Genomic DNA, 21,839 nt, shown 5'->3' on the forward strand with positions numbered 1-21,839 from the left:
TCTAATTGCTGTAAATACACACAGGTCATTCAGAGTTTAATTGCTGTTCTGTTGGAGAATTGCAAATTTGTAGGTTTTTAATTTTCTACGCTCCAGTTCTCCAAGAAAAAAGCTTGTTGTGACTGAATTTTTAAAATACATTTGACACTTCAAAGTGCAATGCTTCAACAGATTTTTTTTTTTCCAGAATTTTTTTAAGCAAACAATAGTAGATTAAAGTTTTGCCAAGTCGAAGATTTCAGTTGCTCTACTGATCACTAGATCTATTCAAGAATGTGTTCTGTTACACAGTATTACATTCATCTTTCATTTACTTACTGAGAGAAAAGCTATGGGGCATCCTCTGTTTTCTTATTTGGCTTTGTGAAAACGAATCAACATATTTAACGTCAAATGGGCAAATTGCAAACATTTTAATGTTGTTATTCCTGGGATCAACCTGGAGTGTTTTGTTTCCCATGGTTACAGATTCAAGCCTGGCACTTGGGTTTTAAGCTCTGACAGCATGTTTTCCAATTTAAATAATTTCCGGATCTTTTTGGATTTTCGTTCTCCAGATAAGCTGGCAACCTGTTTGAGCCTCTGACCAGCAAATCACTATCTCCCATTAGGGTTGTGGGTCGCTCTAAGATGACTTGGCTAGAGATGCATGTTTGGAGCCAAGTCACCTCTGGCAAATGTTGTCATTTGATACCACAGTCAGGCAGGCCTGCAGTACTCCAGGGCTCTGATAGTGATTTACTAGCTGGTCTGGCTTCCTCATAGAACTTGAGAGGGCTGAGATTACTCCCACTGGCTGCAAATAATCCTGCAATTTAGTGCCATAGGGGATTGGAAGGTCCTAGATGGACCAGCAGCGGTAAGCTTTCTGGAACTTGATCGTGATGTACGCAGTTTTGGCTGACTGAACTACAGGTCTACGTCTGTGAGCACTTGAGGTTCCGTAAGCCTTTCCTTTGTAAACCTACACCTAATGTTGAATTGGATAAATAGGGCCTGTGTCTCTGGGAAGTGAGAGTGTCCTCTTATCAGCCAAACAGAAACTCTTTGGATTTCTTAGCAGCTTTCTGTGGAGACTCTTAATTGGGCTGATGGGTTTCTGTGCATATCTCACACCCAGCTAGTCCATAAAAATAGAAAACTTTCGGTGATGGGGTAATAGAGTCATAGAGTCATACAGCACGGATAGAGGCCCTTCGGCCCATCGTGTCCGCGCCGGCCATCAGCCCTGTCTACTCTAATCCCATGTGATGAACTCCCACAGTGATTGCCCTTAACTTGATTGAAGACTCCTGCTTGTCGCCTTCCTCAGTGATGTCAGGGAGAGGTGCTCAGCTAACTGTCCATTTTAAACTCTGCACATTTTGCTTTAAATTTTTAATTTGTCCCTTGGGCAAGAGCTTGGGGGTTGCTGGTGTTTGATTTCTGAAATGGGTGAATGTAATTGCAGACCATAGGCACGTTCACGTGTCCCATAAAAAATTTAAACACCTCAGACTGCAAATCAAATTGCATTATGCTGAGTTGTATTTTATGTATGCCATTACTAGTGCACATTAATAAAATGAAAACCAGGATAGAATACTATGTGTTCATTGAAGTGCTGTTTCACTTTGAATGTGCCTCTGTCTTGCAGCAAAGTAAGGCCAGTGCGGCCAGAGACTGGACGGACCAGGAAACTCTGCTGCTTCTCGAGGTGAGTGCTTCTCATTTATAACTTTACTCCTTGAGACATAGCTGGAATATTTAGTTACTGAAGGAGCGCTTCCAGAATACAGCATTAAAATCATTTGTGGTTTATTTTGACAGTTGTATGGAGAGACAATCTGAGTAAATTTGTAGTTAATGGTGTCGTATATATGTTGCAGCACGGTATGTGCTTCCTTGTAATCCTCCACAAAGAGGAAGGAACAACAAAACTTGTTGCAGTACCAATCATGATAGAATGCTTTCAGGCCCTGCTGACCATGTCAGCTTGGTGATTTCCATTCCAGCTTCCAGTCGGCAACACAAAGAATGACACATACCTGAATACGAGTTTGTGATTGTCCTCTGTATTAAGAAATGGTGCGTGTGAATACAAAAGCATGGAGTTGATGGATCTGTGTAGACTGGGCACAGTTGGAGTATTGTGTGCAGTCTTCAGCACCTGTTAGAGAGGATGGAAAAGGTGCAATATAGGTTAGCTAGGCTTGTATGAGGGATGAGAGCGAAGTTAGGATTTTAAAATCCAAGGCTTCATTCACGAGAGGGGTGGAGGAATCGAAGTTATGAAAGTGTAAGTAATAAAAGATTATTTCCACCAGTTGGTCAATCTGTAACAGGAGTACCTGGAGGGTGAAAGAGGAGGATTTTTTTCATTCAAAGGGTTATTTGAAGTGGAATGCTTCACCAGAAGTGGCTATTGGAAACCAGTCAGTCACAATAGTGAAGCGGCAATTAGGTGAATACTTGAAAGAAATTGAAGGTGGCAGGGAGATAGCATGAACTAGATTGACCTAGTGTGACACTGGCACAGGTAGAAAGAGGTGATTGGCTCACTTGTACTGTTTTTTGTGTCGTAAGGAAGAAATCACGTAATAAACATCCATCCCTCTGTTGCCGTGAAAAAGCCTGACCCTTTCTGCATAACTATAAGCTCATATCTGGTTTCATTCGAGTTAGTCTCTGATATTCGCTTTCCAGGACTCTCTCTTGCCGCCTCCTTTATAACAGGGTGTCCCAGATTTCACATTCTACTATTCTGGCCAAACCAATGTTTTGCACAAATTCTTCATTTTATACTCTTGCATTTATACTGCTTTTTATCATACTCTGCGACATTTTCAAACACTTCACAGAAGGAACTTAGTTGGAGTGCTGCTGTTGTGTGGACAAATGTGGCAGCCATTTTGCACCTGCAACATCCAGTAAACGGTCATGAGATGGCTGAAGAATGCTGCATTGTTAAAGATATTGACCATTAGATGAGATCTTATACTGTCTGCCTGTTCAGGTGGATGTTCACCATCCCATGGCACGATAGGAAGAGGTGCAGTGTGTTCTCCTGATGGCCGAGCTAAGGTTCATCCCTCAGCCAAAAAAAAATTAACTGGAGCAGGGGTTTGGTGGGGTGGGGTGTCATGTTGCATTTGAGCTTCAAGCATTTACAATGCCTGTCATGAACAGCTCTGGCTGCAGGTAGTTTCTCTTTTTTTACTTCAGTTTCTCTTTAAAGTTTCTATTTATTTACTTTATCGAAACCCTTCATGATTTTGAACACTTCTATGAAATCTCCTCTGAACCTTCTCTGCTCGAAGGAGAACAACCCCAGCTTCTCCATTCTATCCACGTTACTGAAGTCCCTCATCCCTGGAACCATTCTGGTAATCTTTACTGCACCCTCTCTAAGGCCTTCACACCTTCTTAAAGTGCGGCACCCTCTTCAGAAATGTACCATTTAGTTTATATTGCCTCTCGTTCTTGCTGCCAAAATGTATCACTTTGCACTTCTCCACTAAATTTCATTTGCCATGTGTCTGCCCATTCCACCAGCCTGTCTATGTCCTCTTGAAGTCTGTTACAGTCCTCCTCACTGTTTACTACACTTCCAAGTTTTGTGTCATCTTCAAATTTTGAAATTGTGCCCTGTATACCAAATCCAAGTCATTAACATATGAAGAAAAGCAGCGGTCCCAGTACTGAACCCTGGGGAACACCACTGTATACCTTCTTCCAGTCCGAAAAACAACCGTTCAGCACTACTCTGTTTCCTGTCACTTAGCCAACTTCGTACTCATGCTGCCACCGCCCCTTTTTTTCCCATGGGCTTCAAATTTGCTGACAAGCCTATTATGTGGCCCTTTATCCAATGCTTTTTGAAAGTCCATATACACAACATGAACTGCATTGCCCTCATCAACCCTCTGTTATCTCATCAAAAAGCTAAGAAGCGAAGTACCATAAATGTTCAACATACTCATTAATGTAATAAGTAGTAATGCCAAGCTTTAAAAACATTTTAATGAGTAGGTGTTTGCATGAAAACTGCTCAATTAGCAAGAATCCTCTTGAGGCAACATGGAGTACATAATGAACGACTGAGTTTTTAAATGCTGCAGCTTCACCATGAGTATCGACATGTTCTGTTTGTCTCCTGTCAGATTCTTTTAATTTTACTGCACCTAGTGATTGGTTTGGAAAGCTTTTTGAAGATTAGTGGAACAATGGCTCATCAGGTTAAGCGAGTGAAATAGCTGAGCTGCACAGAGCAGGAAGGTTGCAGGTTTGACTCTTGTCTCCGCTGGGGCAGCATTTGTGAACATGGGTCAGTTTCTGGGTTGTAGAAGGTGAAAATTGGCCAGAGTTCCCACTCCTGATTGCTGCCCAGCAAACCCTGTTGCAGGTGCAGGTTTGTGGATGTCTGCTGATTGTCTCTTGTTTGGCTGAGACACCCTGCACAGTTGTACAGGCGCTGACACTGTCTCTCTTGGGCCATTCTTATCTGTGTGACTTCATGCTGCAAGGTGTGCATATATACGTGAACAGTTCAGTAAAATTTCACCGGTAGAAGTGGTGGTGACAGTGCATTTGTGCCGTTCTCTCCGCCAGAGGATGGTGGGATGCACAAGTCCGTTCCTAAGTTGTCATTTCCCCCTCAATGAAATGACTGAAAAAAGGAATTTTATTTGGTTTTTATTCTGTAGATGTGGATGATGCTGGCAAGGTCTCATTTATTACCATTCCTACTTTTCCAGAGGCAGTAGTGGGCCTCCTTGAAATTCTGCAGTCCTTGTGCTAATGCTGCTCTCAAAATGGTGTTCACAACTGAGTGGCTTGCCAGGCCATTTCAGAGGATGTTAAATGTGTGACGAGAGCCATGTGGGCCGCACCAGGGATGGGTGACAGGTTCCCTTCCTTGGAGGTCATCAGTGAACCAATTGGGACTTGATGACAATTCATAGTTTTCATGGTCGTTTTCTGCCTCCACTCACAAATTACCAGTTTTATTGAATTTAGTTACACAACTTGTCATGGTGAGATTTGAACTGAGTTGATTGTCCAGTACCTTAATAACTAAACATCTGAACCCAAGAAAGACCCTACATCTGTGTGAAGGGAGAGGAAAATGCCATGAGTTAGCATGCTCATTCACTTCCCAATGGATGCGTTGAGAGCAGTGATTTTTTTTTTATTAGGTAATGTGCACTCTTGGGGTGGGGGTGATGTGGAGAAGAGAGGAAGAGAAGTTACTCAACGAGCAAGTAGTCCAGTGGGCAAAAATTTCATCTTACATGGGACTTGTAATCTTTGGGACCCAAGAAATGAACCGTAGTGGGCTTTTCCAGTTCTGTAAATAGTTGTTTGAGTGCCATAAGTTAGCTCAAGCTTCGAAAAGAGGGAAGATGTGCAAACACTTCACATTTAACTATTTTATACATGTAGAAGACTGTCCAAGCAGAAACTAGTGTAGATAAATTGAAGCCGGAATTGGATAGATATTTGAGGGAGTAAGTGATGGAGAGTGTTTGGTTTTTGAGATTGGCCAGATGGACTGCAGAGTCTTTTCATGACCTGAGCTTTCCTATATTACTTAATTAATTGGCTGTAAATATAATTTGTAAAAGCTACTGGTTTATTGAAACAAAAACTAAGTTTGATATTTTCGTTTGTAGGCTCTAGAAATGTACAAAGATGACTGGAATAAAGTATCCGAGCACGTTGGCAGCCGCACTCAGGATGAATGCATACTGAACTTCCTGCGACTGCCCATCGAAGACCCTTATCTGGAAGACACTGACTCCTCCCTCGGCCCTCTGGCTTTCCAGCCTGTTCCTTTCAGCCAGTCTGGGAATCCTGTCATGAGCACTGTGGCATTCCTGGCCTCTGTTGTGGATCCCCGAGTGGCTGCAGCTGCTGCCAAGGCTGCTTTGGGTAAGAAATGTGTCGACATTGTCCCTGCGATCTGTGTTATCGCTTAACACGAGTAAGCCTTGTCTTAAAAGGAGACTTCATAAGAAATTGAAACTGAAAGTAAATTAGAGACGAGGGAGGCCATTTAGCTTTTTTTTTTAGCTGATTCAGCGAACAAAATCAGTCTCCAAACCATCATAGCCAGCTGTTTCTTGAATAGTTCAGATTTTTGTTTCCACTGCTCTACCCTGGAAGTTCATTCCATGTTAATCACTGTGAAAAGTACAACTTCATGATCAGTTCTAAATTTACTTTTTGCCAGTTTGAATCTGTGCTCCCATCTTGTCATGGTTTACCTCCAACTTCCCTTTCTTACACCATTTGCGATCTCCTCCTTGATTCCTCTAATTCACCTCACTTCAATGATAAAGGAGGATATAACGAGAGGTAAGCAGCCAACAGAGACCTTATGGGTTGAATTGCGAAATAGGAAAGGATCTAAGATTATAGTGGGAGATGTATGTAGGACCCCTGGCAGCAGCTCTGAAGTGCTAGATTGTATAAATGCAGAGATTAGACAAGCGTGTAAGAAAGGCATAGTGGTCTTAATGGGGGACTTTAACCTTCACATAGTTGCTAGTCTGCTTTTCTCAATCTGTCAGAAAGGTAGTGAATTTCTTGAGTGTGTCCGGGATAGTTTTCTACAGCAGTATGTCCTAGAGGCAACAAGGGGGCAAGCCATACTAGATTTAGTAATGAGTAATGAACCAGATTTAGTTAACGGCTTAACTGTGCGTGAACATCTATCCAATAGTGATCATAACATGATCGAGTTCAATGTAGTGTTTGAAAGGGAACAAAGTGAGTCAGCTGCGAAGATTCTAGACTTGGGTAAGGCCGACTTCAATGGGATGAGACAGAGACTGTCCACAGTAAACTGGGCAAATCTGTTAATGGGTAAAATGACTGATGATCAGTGGGAAATGTTTAAAGAAACATTTAACGTGATACAGAACCGGTTTATACCCCTGAGGGGCAAGAACTCTACTTGCCAAAAAAAACAGCCATGGACAACTAAAGAGGTAAGGGACAGTATAAGACATAAGGAAAGGACATACAAAAAGGCAAAAAATGGCACAGATCCTGGCGAATGGGAAAGATACAAAGATCAACTAAGGATCACAAAACAGCCGTTCCTTCATCGTCGCTGGGTCAAAATCCTGGAACTCCCTTCCGAACAGCACTGTGGGAGAACCGTCACCACACAGACTGCAGCGGTTCAAGAAGGCGGCTCACCACCACCTTCTCAAGGGCAGTTGGGGATGGGCAACAAATGCCGGCCTCGCCAGCGACGCCCACATCCCATGAACGAATAAAAAAAAGCTACAAAGAGTATGAAAAGAAACTTGCCATGGATATCAAAACCAATACGAAGAACTTTTATAGTTACATTAGGAAAAAGAGGGTGGTCAGGAGCAGTGTTGGCCCCTTAAAAACTGAAAGTGGGGATATTGTCATTGACAATGGGGAAATGGCGGACATGTTGAACAATTACTTTGTGTCAGTATTTACAGCAGAAAAAGAGGATAGCATGCCGGAAATCCCAAGAAAACTAATATTGAATCGGGGACAGGGACTCGATAAAATTAACATAGGTAAAGCAACAGTAATGAAGAAAATAATAGCACTAAAGAGTGACAAATCCCCAGGACCAGATGGTTTCCATCCCAGGATTTTAAAGGAAGTGGTGAGCACATTGCGGATGCCCGAACTATAATCTTTCAAAGTTCTCTAGATTCAGGAACTGTCCCTCTAGATTGGAAAATTGCACATGTTACTCCGCTTTTTAAGACAGGAGAGAGGGGGAAACCAGGGAATTATAGACCAGTTAGCCTAACATCTGTTGTGGGGAAAATACTGGAGTCTATAGAATCATAGAAGTTACAACATGGAAACAGGCCCTTCGGCCCAACATGTCCATGTCGCCCAGTTTATACCACTAAGCTAGTCCCAATTGCCTGCACTTGGCCCATATCCCTCTATACCCATCTTACCCATGTAACTGTCCAAATGCTTTTTAAAAGACAAAATTGTACCCGCCTCTGCTACTGCCTCTGGCAGCTCGTTCCAGACACTCACCACCCTTTGAGTGAAAAAATTGCCCCTCTGGACCCTTTTGTATCTCTCCCCTCTCACCTTAAATCTATGCCCCCTCATTATAGACTCCCCTACCTTTGGGAAAAGATTTTGACTATCTACCTTATCTATGCCCCTCATTATTTTATAGACTTCTATAAGATCACCCCTAAACCTCCTACTCTCCAGGGAAAAAAGTCCCAGTCTGTCTAACCTCTCCCTGTAAGTCAAACCATCAAGTCCCGGTAGCATCTGAGTAAATCTTTTCTGCACTCTTTCTAGTTTAATAATATCCTTTCTATAGTAGGGTGACCAGAACTGTACACAGTACTCCAAGTGTGGCCTCACCAATGCCCTGTACAACTTCAACAAGACATCCCAACTCCTGCATTCAATGTTCTGACCAATGAAACCAAGCATGCCGAATGCCTTCTTCACCACCCTATCCACCTGTGACTCCACTTTCAAGGAGCTATGAATCTGTACTCCTAGATCTCTTTGTTCTATAACTCTCCCCAACGCCCTACCATTAACGGAGTAGGTCCTGGCCCGATTCGATCTACCAAAATGCATCACCTCACATTTATCTAAATTAAACTCCATCTGCCATTCATCGGCCCACTGGCCCAATTGATCAAGATCCCGTTGCAATCCTAGATAACCTTCTTCACTGTCCACAATGCCACCAATCTTGGTGTCATCTGCAAACTTACTAACCATGCCTCCTAAATTCTCATCCAAATCATTAATATAAATAACAAATAACAGCGGACCCAGCACCGATCCCTGAGGCACACCGCTGGACACAGGCATCCAGTTTGAAAAACAACCCTCTACAACCACCCTCTGTCTTCTGTCGTCAAGCCAATTTTGTATCCAATTGGCTACCTCACCTTGGATCCCATGAGATTTAACCTTATGTAACAACCTACCATGCGGTACCTTGTCAAATGCTTTGCTGAAGTCCATGTAGACCACGTCTACTGCACAGCCCTCATCTATCTTCTTGGTTACCCCTTCAAAAAACTCAATCAAATTCGTGAGACATGATTTTCCCCTCTCAAAACCATGCTGACTGTTCCTAATTAGTCCCTGCCTCTCCAAATGCCTGTAGATCCTGTCCCTCAGAATACCCTCTAACAACTTACCCACTACAGATGTCAGGCTCACTGGTCTGTAGTTCCCAGGCTTTTCCCTGCCGCCCTTCTTAAACAAAGGCACAACATTTGCTACCCTCCAATCTTCAGGCACCTCACCTGTAGCGGTGGATGATTCAAATATCTCTGCTAGGGGACCCGCAATTTCCTCCCTAACCTCCCATAACGTCCTGGGATACATTTCATCAGGTCCCGGAGATTTATCTACCTTGATGCGCGTTAAGACTTCCAGCACCTCCCTCTCTGTAATATGTACACTCCTCAAGACATCACTATTTATTTCCCCAAGTTCCCTAACATCCATGCCTTTCTCAACCGTAAATACCGATGTGAAATATTCATTCAGGATCTCACCCATTTCTTGTGGTTCCGCACATAGATGACCTTGTTGATCCTTAAGAGGCCCTACTCTCTCCCTAGTTACTCTTTTGCCCTTTATGTATTTGTAGAAGCTCTTTGGATTCACCTTTGCCTGATCTGCCAAAGCAATCTCATGTCCCCTTTTTGCCCTCCTGATTTCTCTCTTAACTCTACTCCGGCAATCTCTATACTCTTCAAGGGATCCACTTGATCCCAGCTGCCTATGCATGTCATATGCCTCCTTCTTCTTTTTGACTAGTGCCTCAATCTCCCGAGTCATCCAAGGTTCCCTACTTCTACCAGCCTTGCCCTTCACTTTATAAGGAATGTGCTTACCCTGAACCCTGGTTAACACACTTTTGAAAGCCTCCCACTTACCAGACGTCCCTTTGCTTGCCAACAGACTCTCCCAATCAACTTCTGAAAGTTCCTGTCTAATACCATCAAAATTGGCCTTTCCCCAATTTAGAATTTTAACTTTTGGGCCAGACCTATCCTTCTCCATAGCTATCTTAAAACTAATGGAATTATGATCACTTGTCCCAAAGTGATCCCTCACTAACACTTCTGTCACCTGCCCTTCCTTATTTCCCAAGAGGAGGTCAAGTTTTGCCCCCTCTCTAGTCGGGCCATCCACATACTGAATGAGAAATTCCTCCTGAATACACTCCACAAATTTCTCTCCATCCAAGCCCCTAATGCTATGGCTGTCCCAGTCAATGTTGGGAAAGTTAAAGTCCCCTACTATTACCACCCTATTTTTCTTGGATAGGGTGACTGAACACCTCGAATTTTCAGTTAATCAGAGAGCCAGCATGGATTTGTGAAAGGTAGGTCATGCCTGACAAACCTGATTGAATTTTTTGAAGAGGTGACTAAAGTAGTGGACAGGGGAATGTCAATGGATGTTATTTATATGGACTTCCAGAAGGCATTTGATAAGGTCCCACATAAGAGACTGTTAGCTAAGATAGAAGCCCATGGAATCGAGGGAAAAGTACGGACTTAGTTTGGAAGTTGGCTGAGCGAAAGGCGACAGAGAGTAGGGATAATGGGAAGGTACTCACGTTGGCAGGATGTGACTTGTGGAGTCCCGCAGGGATCTGTCTTGGGGCCTCAATTATTCACAATATTTATTAATGACTTAGATGAAGGCATAGAAAGTCTCATATCTAAGTTTGCTGATGACACAAAGATTGGTGGTATTGTAAGCAGTGTAGATGAAAACACAAAATCACAAAGGGATATTGATAGATTAGGTGAATTTTTTTTTAATTCGTTCATGGGATGTGGGCGTCGCTGGCGAGGCCGGCATTTTTTGCCCATCCCTAATTGCCCTTGAGAAGGGGCAAAATTGTGGCAAATGGAATTCGATGTCGACAAATGTGAGGTCATCCACTTTGGATCAAAAAAGAATAGAACAGGGTACTTTCTAAATGGTAACAGTGGATGTCCCAAGGGACTTAGGGGTTCAGGTACATAGATCTTTGAAGTGTCATGAACAGGTGCAGAAAATAATCAATAAGGCTAATGGAATGCTGGCCTTTATATCTGGAGGATTAGAGTACAAGGGGGCAGAAGTTATGCTGCAGCTATACAAAACCCTGGTTAGACCGCACCTGGAGTACTGAGAGCAGTTCTGGGCACCGCACCTTCGGAATGACATATTGGCCTTGGAGGGAGTGCAGCGTAGGTTTACTAGAATGATACCCGGACTTCCAGGGTTAAGTTACGAGGAGAGATTACACCAATTGGGGTTGTATTCTCGAGAGCTTCGAAGGTTAAGGGGTGATCTGATCGAAGTTTATAAGGTATTAAGGGGAACAGATGGGGTGGATAGAGAGAAACTATTTCTGCTGGTTGGGGATTCTTGGAGTAGGGGGCACAGTCTTAAAAAATTAGAGCCAGATGTTTCAGGAGCGAGATTAGAAAATATTTCTACACACAAAGGGTGGTAGAAGTTTGGAACTCTCTTCCGCAAACGGCAATTGATACTAGCTCAATTGCAAATTTTAAATCTGAGATAGATAGCTTTTTGCCAACCAAAGGTATTAAGGGATGTGAGCCAAAGGCAGGTATATGGAGTTCGATCACAGATCAACCATGATCTTATCAAATGGCAGAGCAGGCACGAGGGGCTGAATGGCCGACTCCTGTTACTATGTTCTTTTCAGCTGCCCAGGATTCTACAGCCTTCCATCAGGCCTTCATCCTGCGTTTAACAAATCTTTCATAGTTTGTGCTTACTGACGATATTCCAGCTGGGATGGAGTGTAAAGCTCATAAAACTCTGTTGGATGAAATATCTTGTGTTACTTATGGTACTCATATGGTCCAGCTTGTTCTCCTCTTCCTCTCAGCGTTCAATTTACCAGTGTACCGTTAAATCAGTGTTCTGGCATTTTACTTGGTTGCCCTTTCAGTGCAAAACTTTTTTTTGGGAGATTAAGTGATTGGGCAGATCGTACAGAGTCTGTGAGGAATGATCTTGGGTGATTGGTTCTGGGCTTGCATCTTCGGTTCTTGTCATTTTTCGAAACCACAGTTCAAACCACAGTCTTGTTTTCTTTTGGAGGATAATGAGGTTGTGGATGAATTTCAGCTTTGTTACATTGGCAGGCCACTTTTAATACGAGGGCTCTGGTGTTTGTCTTTGTGCTTTCTGGTATTGCTGTGAATTATTTTGGATTGGAAAGAAAGAAAAACAACTTGCATTTATATGGCACCTTTCATAACCTCAGGACATCCAAAAACACTTCACAGCCAATGAAGTACTTTTGACGTGTAGTCACTGTTGTAATGTAGGGAAAACATGGCAGTCAATTTGTGTACAGCAAGGTCCCTCGAAAGCAGTGAGATACATGGTCAGATAATGTACTTTTATGATGTTGGTTGAGGGAGAAATGTTGGCCAAGACGTCTGGAGAACTCCTTCTCTTCAAATAGTGTCATGGGATTTTTTACATCCAGCTGAGGGTTGACGAGACCTCGGTTTAACGTATCATCCGAAAGACGGCACCTCCGACAGTGCCGCACTCCCTCAGTACTACACTGAAATGTCAGCCTAGATTACGTACTCAGGCCTCCTGAGTGGGACTTCAATCCACGACCTTCTGTTTCAGGTGAGAGTCATGCCACTGAGCCACGGCTGACACTGGATTATATCTTTGTAACTCCCTCTCTGATAGGCTAACGATATCAGAATGTGAATCACCACTCTGTTGGTGATCAGTGATTCCCTCCTGAAGTGAGCTGTTGACATATCCACACTATTTAATCACAAGTGATTTATCTCTCATTTCCCTGAAATGTAAAATGGGTTTGTTTTTTAAACCAGTGCCATCAGTCATAAATTTGAGGTTCTACTTGTAATTGGTGAACAGGGCCATTGAACAAGGAATTTCAGACCTCTCTTTTTGTCCAGGGGCAAGTCAAGACATGGAATACACTGCCTCCAGAACTTTTCATGAAAATCTGTGGTACTTGGCAACAAATCACTGTGTGCAATAAAGGTCACTTTCCCGAATGGTGGCACCATATCGATGTTCTCGTTGGTAAAAACTGTGAAGGATCAGACTGTGATACCCTCCATAACCAAATAGCCTTCGTGTCATGGATGAAGAATGGCTACTAGATTTGAGATATTGGAGTGTTGGCACATCAAGAACAATGCTGCAACAAAGATTCCTTGTCTTGGGGGGAGAATGAAGATGATTGTAGAGCACTAGTAGTGTGGGTAACTGGCATGATCGTGGTGCTTCACACAATTGAACCTCATCTGTTCATCACTCTTGCCCTCCTGCTTACCCTTCTCCCGGTTTAATACTGGGCAATGCTTTCACCTGTTTGGGTGGTGCGATGTCACAATATATGATCAGGTTCAGGTTTCCACCTGTTTCTCCTTTCCCCTCTCTTCGGCAAGGAAGACAGAGTAGGGCAGTGGAATTAGAGGATTGGGCAGGAAAGTGGAGTTTCGGTCAAAGATGAGCCATGATCTTATTGAACAGCGGAGCAGGCTTGATGGGCCATATGGCCTACTCCTGCACCTATTTCTTATGTTCTTCGTGTGGCCGGGCACAATAGGTTGAATGGTCTCCTGCCCTGTAAACTTCTTGGATTCTATTATCGAACCATTACAGCATAGAAAGAGGCCATTTGGCCCGTCGAGCCTGTTCCGGCTATTTTCATCAGATTGTCTGTGTTCCCATAATATTTCCAGTTTACCCTTAACATTCTGTTTTTCTCTCACTTTCACAGTTTTCTCCCTCACATTCCCTCTTTTCCCCTCGCATTCCAGTTTTTTCCTTAACAGTTCCCCCTCAAATTCCCAGTTTTGCCCTCACATTCAGTTTTTTCCCTTGAGTGCCCTATTTTCCCTTCACATTGACTGTTTCCCATCATACTCCTGTTTGTCCCACACATTTCCTATTTTGCCCTCACCTTCCCCATTTTCCCCTTAAATTCCTTGTTCTTTTGCCCTCATGTTTCCATTTTTCCTCTCCAATCCTCTGTTTTCCTGTCATATGTTTCCCCACACATTCCCCGTCGAACCCTCACATGTTCCCCGTCTCCCGCGTTGTTGGGCGTCTCCCCCTCAAAAGAAAACTATGCAGCTCCCAAGTGAATTTGCTTCACTAACCACTTCTGGTTTCCGTGACCACAATATTCCACACGTCACCATTCTCTGCAAAGTAACTAAATCTAAACTGTCTGTCCACCTTCCCTCCAATGGGTTTGAGTCCATGCTCATTGGTTGCTTGGTCTGTGATAATCAACCACTTAATTTATGGTCTAGTTTATCTGTACACCATGAAATCTTGAAGACCTAGAAAATCTTCCTTGAGCCACCTTCTCCAGTTTAAAAAAAAATTCTTTCTCTGAATGTGGATGTCGCGAGTAAGGCCAGCATTTATTGCCCATTTCTTGTTGCCCGCATTGATACAACTTGAGTGTCTTGCTGGGTCACTCCAGAGTGCAGTTCAGAGTCAACCACGTTGGTGTGGGACTGGAGTCGCATATAGGCCATACCAGGTAAGGACGGCACGTTTCCTTCCCTGAAGGACATTAGTGAACCAGTTGGATTTTTATGACAATCCGACAGCTCCTTCATCACTTTTCCCAGTTTTTAAAAAAAAAATGAATTCAAATTCTCAAACTGCCATGGTGGATCTCATGTTCTCTGGATTATTAGTCCAGGCCTCGGGATTACTAGTCCAGTAATACAACTGCACTACCGTACCTTAGTGTAAATGTTCTCTGCTTCCTTGGTCTCTCCTTGTAACACAGATGCCCAGTCTCTCATCAGCTCAGCTGCCCTATTCTGTACCTTCTCCAAAGGTAGGACGGTGAACAAAAACCTTACGCTACGCTCCAAATGGGGCCCAACCAGTGATCTTCATGTTTGTAATTTGCCATCAGGGTTACTGATGTAGTACTCTGGACATTTGTCATCCACAACCTGAATTCTTGTCGGCCCTGGGAACTAATCTGCAGTAGGCAGAAATATGGGGCACCAACTTATTAGGACATTGCAAAAGAAACACTGGGAGAGTCATGTTTACAACCGGTCTCCTGGCATGCTAACACAGTATCGGAAACCCATTAACAGCCCCAATCATGACAAGGCAGAGAAAACTGGCGAATCTGTTACCCTCTATCAACAGGCTGTCCAGTTGAGGAGTGAAATTTTAGAGGCTTTGAAGCAGCTTGTATAACTACTTCTCAGGTATAGGAATTACATTTAAGTGTAAACCTCTTAGCTTTACTGCAGATTTAAACTAATGTGGCAGGGGGATGGGAACCGATGCAGGAAGTCAGTGGGAAATAAAGTGGTGACAGAAACAAAAGGCAGTAAGGGAGAGTGTACAGAACATGACCGGACAGATGGTCTGAGAAAGCAGGGCAAAGACCAAGGGAAGTCTAGATTAAACTGCATTTATTTCAATGCAAGAAGTCTGATGGGCAAGGCAGATGAACTCAGGGCATGGATGGGTACATGGGACTGGGATGTTATAGCTATTACTGAAACATGGCTAAGGGAGGGGCAGGACTGGCAGCTCAATGTTCCAGGGTACAGATGCTATAGGAAAGATAGAGCAGGAGGTAAGAGAGGAGGGGGAGTTGCGTTCTTGATTAGGGAGAACATCACGGCAGTAGTGAGAGGGGATATATCCGAGGGTTCGCCCACTGAGTCCATATGGGTAGAACTGAAAAATAAGAAGGGAGAGATCACTTTGATAGGATTGTACTACAGACCCCCAAATAGTCAACGGGAAATTGAGGAGCAAATATGTAAGGAGATTACAGACAGCTGCAAGAAAAATAGGGTGGTAATAGTAGGGGACTTTAACTTTCCCAACATTGACTGGGACAGCCATAGCATTAGGGGCTTGGATGGAGAGAAATTTGTTGAGTGTATTCAGGAGGAATTTCTCATTCAGTATGTGGATGGCCCGACTAGAGAGGGGGCAAAACTTGACCTCCTCTTGGGAAATAAGGAAGGGCAGGTGACAGAAGTGTTAGTGAGGGATCACTTTGGGACCAGTGATCATAATTCCATTAGTTTTAAGATAGCTATGGAGAAGGATAGGTCTGGCCCAAAAGTTAAAATTCTAAATTGGGGAAAGGCCAATTTTGATGGTATTAGACAGGAACTTTCAGAAGTTGATTGGGAGAGTCTGTTGGCAGGCAAAGGGACGTCTGGTAAGTGGGAGGCTTTCAAAAGTGTGTTAACCAGGGTTCAGGGTAAGCACATTCCTTATAAAGTGAAGGGCAAGGCTGGTAGAAGTAGGGAACCTTGGATGACTCGGGAGATTGAGGCACTAGTCAAAAATAAGAAGGAGGCATATGACATGCATAGGCAGCTGGGATCAAGTGGATCCCTTGAAGAGTATAGAGATTGCCGGAGTAGAGTTAAGAGAGAAATCAGGAGGGCAAAAAGGGGATATGAGATTGCTTTGGCAGATCAGGCAAAGGTGAATCCAAAGAGCTTCTACAAATACATAAAGGGCAAAAGGGTAACTAGGGAGAGAGTAGGGCCTCTATGTGCGGAACCACAAGAGATGGGTGAGATCCTGAATGAATATTTCACATCGGTATTTACGGTTGAGAAAGGCATGGATGTTAGGGAACTTGGGGAAATAAATAGTGATGTCTTGAGGAGTGTACATATTACAGAGAGGGAGGTGCTGGAAGTCTTAACGCGCATCAAGGTAGATAAATCTCCGGGACCTGATGAAATGTATCCCAGGACGTTATGGGAGGTTAGGGAGGAAATTGCGGGTCCCCTAGCAGAGATATTTGAATCATCCACCGCTACAGGTGAGGTGCCTGAAGATTGGAGGGTAGCAAATGTTGTGCCTTTGTTTAAGAAGGGCGGCAGGGAAAAGCCTGGGAACTACAGACCGGTGAGCCTGACATCTGTAGTGGGTAAGTTGTTAGAGGGTATTCTGAGGGACAGAATCTACAGGCATTTGGAGAGGCAGGGACTAATTAGGAACAGTCAGCATGGTTTTGTGAGAGGAAAATCATGTCTCACGAATTTGATTGAGTTTTTTGAAGGGGTAACCAAGAAGATAGATGAGGGCTGTGCAGTAGACGTGGTCTACATGGACTTCAGCAAAGCATTTGACAAGGTACCGCATGGTAGGTTGTTACATAAGGTTAAATCTCATGGGATCCAAGGTGAGGTAGCCAATTGGATACAAAATTGGCTTGACGACAGAAGACAGAGGGTGGTTGTCGAGGGTTGTTTTTCAAACTGGATGCCTGTGTCCAGCGGTGTGCCTCAGGGATCGGTGCTGGGTCCGCTGTTATTTGTTATTTATATTAATGATTTGGATGAGAATTTAGGAGGCATGGTTAGTAAGTTTGCAGATGACACCAAGATTGGTGGCATTGTGGACAGTGAAGAAGGTTATCTAGGATTGCAACGGGATCTTGATAAATTGGGCCAGTGGGCCGATGAATGGCAGATGGAGTTTAATTTAGATAAATGTGAGGTGATGCATTTTGGTAGATCGAATCGGGCCAGGACCTACTCCGTTAATGGTAGGGCGTTGGGGAGAGTTATAGAACAAAGAGATCTAGGAGTACAGATTCATAGCTCCTTGAAAGTGGAGTCACAGGTGGATAGGGTGGTGAAGAAGGCATTCAGCATGCTTGGTTTCATTGGTCAGAACATTGAATGCAGGAGTTGGGATGTCTTGTTGAAGTTGTACAGGGCATTGGTGAGGCCACACTTGGAGTACTGTGTACAGTTCTGGTAACCCTATTATAGAAAGGATATTATTAAACTAGAAAGAGTGCAGAAAAGATTTACTAGGATGCTACCGGGACTTGATGGTTTGACTTACAGGGAGAGGTTAGACAGACTGGGACTTTATTCCCTGTAGAGTAGGAGGTTAAGGGGTGATCTTATAGAAGTCTATAAAATAATGAGGGGCATAGATAAGGTCGATAGTCAAAATCTTTTCCCAAAGGTAGGGGAGTCTATAATGAGGGGGCATAGATTTAAGGTGAGAGGGGAGAGATACAAAAGGGTCCAGAGGGGCAATTTTTTCACTCAAAGGGTGGTGAGTGTCTGGAACGAGCTGCCAGAGGCAGTAGTAGAGGCGGGTACAATTTTGTCTTTTAAAAAGCATTTGGACAGTTACATGGGGAAGATGGGTATCGAGGGATATGGGCCAAGTGCAGGCAATTGGGACTAGCTTCGTGGTATAAACTGGGCGACATGGACATGTTGGGCCGAAGGGCCTGTTTCCATGTTGTAACTTTTATGATTCTATGATTCTATGATGTTTCAAGAACCGGAGGTGCCCATTATATCGGGATTTCTGAATTGAATGGAATCTTGAGACAAAACCTTGTATGCATCAATAGTTTGCTGGCCTTGCGTTAGGAATTAACAAGAATTTCGGTGTTGGCCTTGCCCCAGTGGTCGCACTCTTGAATCTGAGTCAAAATCATGGGTTCAAGCACTACTCCAGGACTTCACATAATCACAGCCGACACTTCAGGGTAATACTGAGGGAGTGTTGTCTTTTGGATCAGACTTTAATTCAAGGTCCCATCTTCCCCCTCAGGTGGACGTAAAGGGTCCCCTTGCACTATTCTAAGAGCAGGGGAGTTCTCTTGGTGTCTTGGCCCTCAACCAACAACACTAAAAACAGATTATCTGGTCATGATCTCACTGCTATTTGTGGAACCATGCGCTGCACAAATTGGCTGCCACGTTTTCCTACATTACAACAGTGACTAAATTTCAAAAGTACTTTATTGGCTGTGAAGCACCTTGGGACATCTTGATGTTATAAAATGCACTATATAAATTGAAGTTCTTTCTTCACGCACAAGGGCCATGCAGGTCGCTACAGTTCATTCTATGATCTGGAACAATTAGGTAGGTAAACCTGTTGTGTCTGTTAATTGCTAACACTTTAGCTTCTTATATCAAGATCATTTGGGATGATGAAGGTCCTTTGGCTCATTTGATCTCATCCTTCCAGAAAACCAACCCGACTGACCCTCCCATTGAAGTGTTTTAATGTCCATTGGAACATATGTACATACTTGCCTGTTGGAGAGTAAAATATTGCCTGCAGTTTACTCCATGTATCCGCCATCATGAAAGAGGAAAATGTGCAGCCACCTACCATTATTGACATTTTTTGCCCCTTCATATCCCTCTGTGGCCATGCTCCATCCTAACTCTCCAATCTTTTCTTGCCTTCTGACCTAGCTCCCACCCGTTGGTCTTACAGCACTGGTCTTCTGCAGGGTCCACTTTCCATTTCCCTAATCCCTTCAATCAACTTAAGAACATAAGACGTAGGAGTAGGCCATACGGCCGCTCCAGCCTGCTCCGCCATTCAATCAGATCGTAGCTGATCTTCAGCCTTAATTCCACTTTCCTGCCCGATCCCATATCCCTTGATTCCCCTGGAGTCCAAAAATCTATCTATCTCAGCCTTCGATACACTGAACGACTGAATATCCACAGCCCTTTGGGGTAGAGAATTCCAAAGATTCACAACCCTCTGAGTGAAGAAATTCCTTCTCATCTCAGTCTTAAATGGCCGACCCCTGTGACTGTTCCCTCTGGTTCTAGGCTGTCCAGCCAGGGGAAACAACCTCTCAGAATCCACCCTATCAAGCCCTCTCATAATCTTACGTGTTTCAATGAGATCACCTCTCCTAAATTCCAGAGAGTACAGGCCCATCAACTCAACCTCTCCTTGTCGGACAACCCTCGCATCCCAGGAATTAATCTAGTGAACTTTCGTTGCAACCCTCTCTTAGGCAAGTGTTTACTTCCTTCGAAAAGGAGACCAAAACTGTCGCCGTACTCCAGGTGAGGTCTCACTCAAGCCCTGTACAATTGTAGTAAGACTTCCTTACTCTTGTACTCCAGCCCTCTTGCAATAAACTTGCCCCTGCACTCAGTCTCTCCCAAAGCCGGTGTTTCTTGCTATCCTTCTCTATCCATGTCTCCTTCAAAAGTCACTCTTTATCCATTCCTTGCTCACTATCAACCACTCCTAGGTTGTATGAACAATGCTGTGCAATTGTTTTCCTCTTCTCTTTTCATTCTGCTGAAGTCAGGATAAAGTCCACAATCGTGAAGGACGGCAGCTGATTAGAATTTGTGTGGTGTGTTAAACAAAGCACAAGATTCTCAAGCACCTGGTAGAAGGGGCCAGATCCCAGGGGGAGGCACATCAGAGGGTGGATGAAAATTATCCATGAATTTTTATTGACACCTGTGGGAGAGTTGGAATGGGGAACATGGCTGCCTTCATTACTTCATCACGAGGGCAAATACGTGCATTTAATGGGCCAGCGTGATCAAGTTTTGTTGATGGGTCTCTTAAATACTAATGAGATAACAGAATAACAGTCCTTGTTGGAGCTTGACTGTTTAATGAGCGACCTCTACCACCTAGAAGGACAAGAGCAGCAGGCACATGGTAACAACACCACCTGCACGTTCCCCTCAAAGTCACACACCATCCCGACTTGGAAATATATCGCTGTTTCTTCATCGTCGCTGGGTCAAAATCCTGCAACTCCCTTCCTAACAGCACTGTGGGAGAACTGTCACCACACGGACTGCAGCGGTTCAAGAAGACGGCTCACCACCAACTTCTCCAGTGCAATTAGGGATGGGCAATAAATGCCGGCCTCGCCAGCAGCGCCCACATCCCATGAACGAATAAAAAAAAAGAGCTGTGCACCTTTGCTACGCCACACACAATTATGACCGATAATTGAGAAGCTTGACTTGGCTGTAACAATCAAATTGAAAGAAGGAAATAATACTCTTGACTTTTTTTTGTCTGCCTTCCCTTTCTGTTGAAATTTCATGCCGTGCTAAATGTCAAAGGGTGATATCTGTACACTGTGATGGCCTGTGCTTGCAACTGGAGCGAGCAGTGAAGAGGACAGGCAACTCATGAATTTAACCCTCATGATTGCTGGGATTTCAGAGACTTGCAGAAATTGAAATGGGCATATCAATGGGAGAGTTGCAGATTGCTTGTATTCTTCTGAATGATCTTCACCTGCATGTCCCAGCCCATACCCTCAGGTTGTCGTCCATTCTGTAATCAGAACAAGACCTTTGTCACTGCTCCAGGTCTTTGAAGAAGAGGTAGCAAGGCAAAGTTGTTCAAGGAGAGAATTCCAAAGTCTTAAGAACTTTTCTCTCTGACCACACTTGTGTATCCTCCCCATTAACCTTTTTATTTATTTCCTGCTCAGTAATGTACTCTATACCTTAAGAAGTGCTTTGAGATGTTTTTCTTTGTAAAGGGTGCTATATGAAAGCAAATTTTTGTACTCTTGCTCTGGCACTATTCTCTCCAGTGACTGCAATGGAACGTATTGCATACAAAGGATAGTTTTACTGAGAAAAATGATTGAAACTTCGCTGGTATTTACATAGGCACAAGAGTAGGCTATTCAACCCCTCGAATCTGCCATTCAATTAGATCATTGGTGAATTGGACCTCAACCCCATTTATCCACCTTTGTTCCTTATCCCTTGACATCCTTATCTAACAACAATCTATCTCTTAGACTTGAAGCTCTGGTTGTCCCAGCATCCACAGCCTTCATAAGGAGAATTCTAGACTTGTGCTATCCTTTTTGTGAAAAATTGCTTTTTGATTTCGCTCCTGAAAAGCCGAGCTCTAATTTGAAGATTGTGCCATGTTCAGGATTCTCCAATCAGAGGAAATAGTTTTTCATATCTATCCTATGAAATTTTTTTAACATTCCAAACACCTTGATTGGA

The 21,839-nt window shown here is 43.6% G+C and overlaps 1 protein-coding gene across 3 annotated transcripts in view; it reads left to right on the plus strand.

Moving 5' to 3' along the window:
- Positions 1 to 21,839, plus strand: part of smarcc1a (SWI/SNF related, matrix associated, actin dependent regulator of chromatin, subfamily c, member 1a) — a 196,300-nt gene that overhangs the window by 66,144 nt on the left and 108,317 nt on the right. For all 3 annotated transcript variants that reach the window (XM_067979058.1, XM_067979073.1, XM_067979066.1), the window contains exons 19-20: positions 1,637 to 1,696; positions 5,655 to 5,913. In XM_067979058.1, coding sequence (XP_067835159.1) covers positions 1,637 to 1,696; positions 5,655 to 5,913 — 319 coding nt within the window. The remainder of the gene's footprint in view (positions 1 to 1,636; positions 1,697 to 5,654; positions 5,914 to 21,839) is intronic.

The sequence above is a fragment of the Heptranchias perlo genome, chromosome 3 (assembly GCF_035084215.1).
Source record: "Heptranchias perlo isolate sHepPer1 chromosome 3, sHepPer1.hap1, whole genome shotgun sequence".
In the NCBI taxonomy this organism is placed as follows: domain Eukaryota; kingdom Metazoa; phylum Chordata; class Chondrichthyes; order Hexanchiformes; family Hexanchidae; genus Heptranchias; species Heptranchias perlo.